Source organism: Cryptomeria japonica, chromosome 1 (assembly GCF_030272615.1).
Source record: "Cryptomeria japonica chromosome 1, Sugi_1.0, whole genome shotgun sequence".
Lineage (NCBI taxonomy): Eukaryota > Viridiplantae > Streptophyta > Pinopsida > Cupressales > Cupressaceae > Cryptomeria > Cryptomeria japonica.
The window spans coordinates 14193795-14197946 of NC_081405.1; the positions used below are offsets into that span (position 1 = coordinate 14193795).

The 4152-nt window shown below is 33.5% G+C and overlaps 1 protein-coding gene across 1 annotated transcript; it reads left to right on the forward strand.

The window, feature by feature from the left end:
- Positions 1–3426: 3426 nt before the first annotated feature.
- On the forward strand, positions 3427–4152 carry LOC131876471 (uncharacterized). Its single transcript, XM_059221885.1, has 2 exons — positions 3427–3573; positions 3772–4152. Exons 1-2 carry the CDS (start codon positions 3492–3494, stop codon positions 3915–3917), a joined length of 228 nt encoding a protein of 75 aa, XP_059077868.1. The 5' UTR covers positions 3427–3491; the 3' UTR covers positions 3918–4152.

Genomic DNA, 4152 nt, shown 5'->3' on the forward strand with positions numbered 1-4152 from the left:
AGTCCTCCAAATGTCAAATGCAAATAAATTGAATCCTTTCCAAATAAAAAAGATCCACAAAATATCCTATTAGAAGCTCGTTAGAAATTCTTAGGACTAGGAGATATGGGGTGACCCAATCCTCCACTCAAAAGGTAGATTTGATTATTGTTATCTGCTCTGCCAAATTTTGTGTCTGTGGCTCCTGAGTCAATTTCCTGTACACAAAATGATAGAAATATGTTTTTGATAGGGGTTGGCCTTAGGTCAAACCCCAGTTTTGGAATTAACCTTGAATTTGAAATAGGAATTGAACTTGGAAATAGAGTTGAATTGAAGTGGAATTCTTTCCTTTTGGGGGAAATGCTATATTTGAAAATGCTTAAACTTGATATCTTGATGAAGCTTGCTTGAATCCTCATACAAGGGTTAAGGATGTCATGTAAAATGTCTTCATAGAATGTTGATCATGAATGCTTAGCTTGACTTGATCTCTCATTTAATGCTTGATTATTTGCTCACTTAGGCTGGAATTTGCTAGAGTGCAATTGAGATCTTGATAGAGATTCTTTATATTGAAAGGTTACAAAATAAGGGGGATAGGCATCCTTTTATACTTAAATGTGCCACAATTATCTAATTTTTTGGAGTAGGCTAACACAAAGCCAAATTTTCTTCCCACAAAAGGTAACCATTGAGGGGTCCAATTTTAGGCCCCTTTTGGGAGGGCCAGGGCATCCTGGTCCTGTCAATTAGGACTCAAAATTGAATAGGAGTTGGAGAAAAAGTTGAAAATGTATATTCTAGGATGCCATGAGTAGAATCAAAGTAGGTATAGAGAAATGAAGGACTAAATTGTGTAGGGATACAATTTACGCCACCACAGTTTCTTCAAGAGCTTCTGGTGATTCTTTTAACAAAATTATATGTATAAGTAATACCAATTTGGGGCCAATTTATAAAAAGTAGGTCATCAACACAACAATAAAAGATTTATAATCTTGTCAATAAAAAATATTCAAATTTAATTTAAAAAACCGAAACAAATATTATGCACAGTAATTTTATGATTTATTTAAACATATATTTATCAAATTTGAAAAACAAAATCGATGCTCGAAAGCTTCAAGTTATAAATACACAAAAGTATAATAAAGAAAAAAAATATTATATAAAGAGTGACATCCCATTGAACTTGGATCTTCAGCATTCTATAATAATTAAATTATAGTGTTTATTTTATTAAAAATTATATTCAAATTATTTTTGAATTTTTTCTAAAAAAATTACAAATGTAAAATACACTAAAGTAATATTCATTCCTTTAGTTTGCATCATTTGAATATTTAAAATATATGTCACTTTTTAGAGTTTCAAGTTAAAAAATTGAATTAGAGTTTATTTTCTTTATAAAAGAATGATAAAATTTTGTACTTTTACATCTCTCTTTATGTCATTTATCTTCCCTTTCTATATCTCTATATCTCGTTCCGCTTCTACCTTTTATCATGTAACTATACCTCTTTATCTCTCCCTCTAAATATCTGAAATCTTTGCTCTTTATCTCTCCCTCTAAATATCTGAAATCAATACAAAGAGAAATGAAAAGAAGAGAGAAATGAAATGAAATGATACCCACTTCGTTGTTGATGAGCTTGGAAGTGTCATGAGTATATATAGCAGACAAAGGCGTACGACTTTAGGCATACGGTCTGAATTCAAATTCAAAGTTCCGTGTATGCAATGCGAGTAGCGCTCAATTTATGGACTTAATCTGCTTTTGTTTTGTATTTTATAAGAAATGGATAAGCCCAAAGATGCCAAGCTATCAACAACATACAAACCGTTTACATAACAAGTCTGGTTTCCACCTAAATAATCAATACCTTGAATGCAAGCATTAGCTGTTTACAGGCAAGATTATTTTTAGTCAAAATAGGTATGCAGGAATTTTGACAAGCATATTTGTTTTTGGAATAGGGTGGAAAACTTAGACCGGATGTCATGATGCCAAGAGAGATAAATATAGGTAGTTAAGCTTTCAGACCGGTGAACTTACATCGCACCTTATATGTAGTCAATGAGGTGCAATATATTTGGATTTTACCCCTGCCGACACCGGTGGAGTAAATGGAACTTCCAGGGATTCTTTAGGGAAAACTTGGGTCGGGCAGGAGGGGGTCGACTAATCAAGAAGGGTGAAGATCAACTGATTGATGCAAACAATTATACTGAAGCCTTAGTTGTTTTTCGAGGTATTATCCTTGTAAGGGTCATGGGAATATATATCTCGAAAGGGACATGGGAATTACCAATTTAGTGATAGTTGGAGATTCCAATGTTAAACTCTTAGGTTGTTATCTATTATAAAATTTCAAAGTCTAATTCGAAACTTAAAATTTAATCACATATATGGTTACATAGACAAAACAATTTAATCATATATACTAGAAGGGAACTCCTTGTTAGCATAGACCGAAACATTAAGGGATTTAAATGTTGGAATGAAACTTACATACATGAAGCTATGCATAATAATTAAAATGCGACCACCATCTTTTAGATGGTATGGTTTAGATATGAGTGAGATCAAAGGAAAGTGTGATGTTCAAAAAATTTGTAAAGTTGAAGAACTATAGATTAATGATTTCATAAAACAAATTGTTAGAAACAAATAGACCTTAAGAAAGAAAACAAAGAATTGAATATTATAGATACATTCCAATGATTTTTTTAGAATCTCCTTTATCACTGAAATGGTAATGACTATGTCTTTAACATAGATAATACCTCAAAAAACAACGAGACTTCAACATAATTGTGAATTTAACCCCTAATTCTTTGCAAATGCACCAATCAATTGACCTTTCCTATTCCTGATTAGTCAGCCCCTCCAACCTGATCTAAAGTTCCCCTAAGACAATCCATAGAAGTTCAAGTTACTCCCACCCGTATTGGAGGTAAAATCTCTATATTTTGCCTTTTGATGCAAGGAATATAAATTGCACCCGATTTCGTACATATAAGGTGAGGTGCAAGTTCACCCTATGAGAGAAAATTACTTGCCGTCATTACACCTAGGGATTATCCCCCGCTCCTCCAAGATGAAACACACTTGTTAAAGTTTCCTGCATACCTATTTTGACTAAAAATAATGGTTGAAGTCGTCTTGCATCTAAATATCTAATGCTTGCATTCAATGTATTGATTGTTTCCGGGTAAACGAGAGTTTTTATGTAAACGGTCTTTTTGTTAATTGATAACTTGGCTAATTTGGGCTCGTCCACTTCTTAAAAATTCAAAGAAGCTTAAGTCAAGAATTGAAGCGCTACTCCACGTTGCTTAGATGACACTATGAGTTGTTTCAATTCATACCGCACCCTTAAAGTCCTCACCTTGCCTTCATCTGCTACATGTAATGATGAGAATTCCAAGCTCATCAACAACCAAGCGTAGATAATTTAATTTCCTTGCTCTCTTCTTTTCTATCTATTGTATTCATTTCATTAAGGATGGCCAAGTGTGCTGCCATTTTTACAGTGCTGTTGCTTCTCTCTGTGTTTGCCTCCCTCTCCCAGGGGCGCACCACTAGAGGTGAAATCCCACTTTTAATAGGCTAAGAAATATTCCTTCTCTCAATTCATTCATAGCTTTCAATCCCAATTTTCTGCATTCATATTGTAGAGATGTTTAGTTTTTGTTTTGTATCAAAGCTGAATTCAATAGTTTTAGTTTTAACGTTGGTGGATCAATAATTAATCAATGAAAGACTAATGATATGTTGTTATACAGTGGTGATGGCAGAGGAGATGAAAGTAGTGGTGAGTAGAGTAATCTGCCCAGCATGCGTTTGCTGTGAACCAGCCGCAAATTCCAACACCTGCTGCAGATGTTGCGCAGCCCCCATTGAAACGCAATCACAGACTTCTAATCCATGAGACCACCATATATTCTTTTTTATTTGCTTATGCAATAAATAATGGTGCTATTATAACACCACTTACATTCTAAATCTGTTACTGTGGATTATCTGAATGTATCAAAACATAAGGACGTATAGTTTATACTGTTCGTATTTGTATTTGGCCTAAAATATGTTGCTTCAAAAGCGTAATTTTAAATCAATCTTTTCGGTAAATTTAGTTAAAGATGAATCTGATCTTTTTCAGTGTT

Coding starts and splice junctions, on each gene's coding strand:
- LOC131876471 (XM_059221885.1), top strand. CDS start 3,492: ATGGCCAAGTGTGCTGCCATTTTTACAGTGCTGTTGCTTCTCTCTGTG. Junction 3,574..3,771: donor CCAGGGGCGCACCACTAGAG/GTGAAATCCCAC, acceptor GTTGTTATACAG/TGGTGATGGCAGAGGAGATG.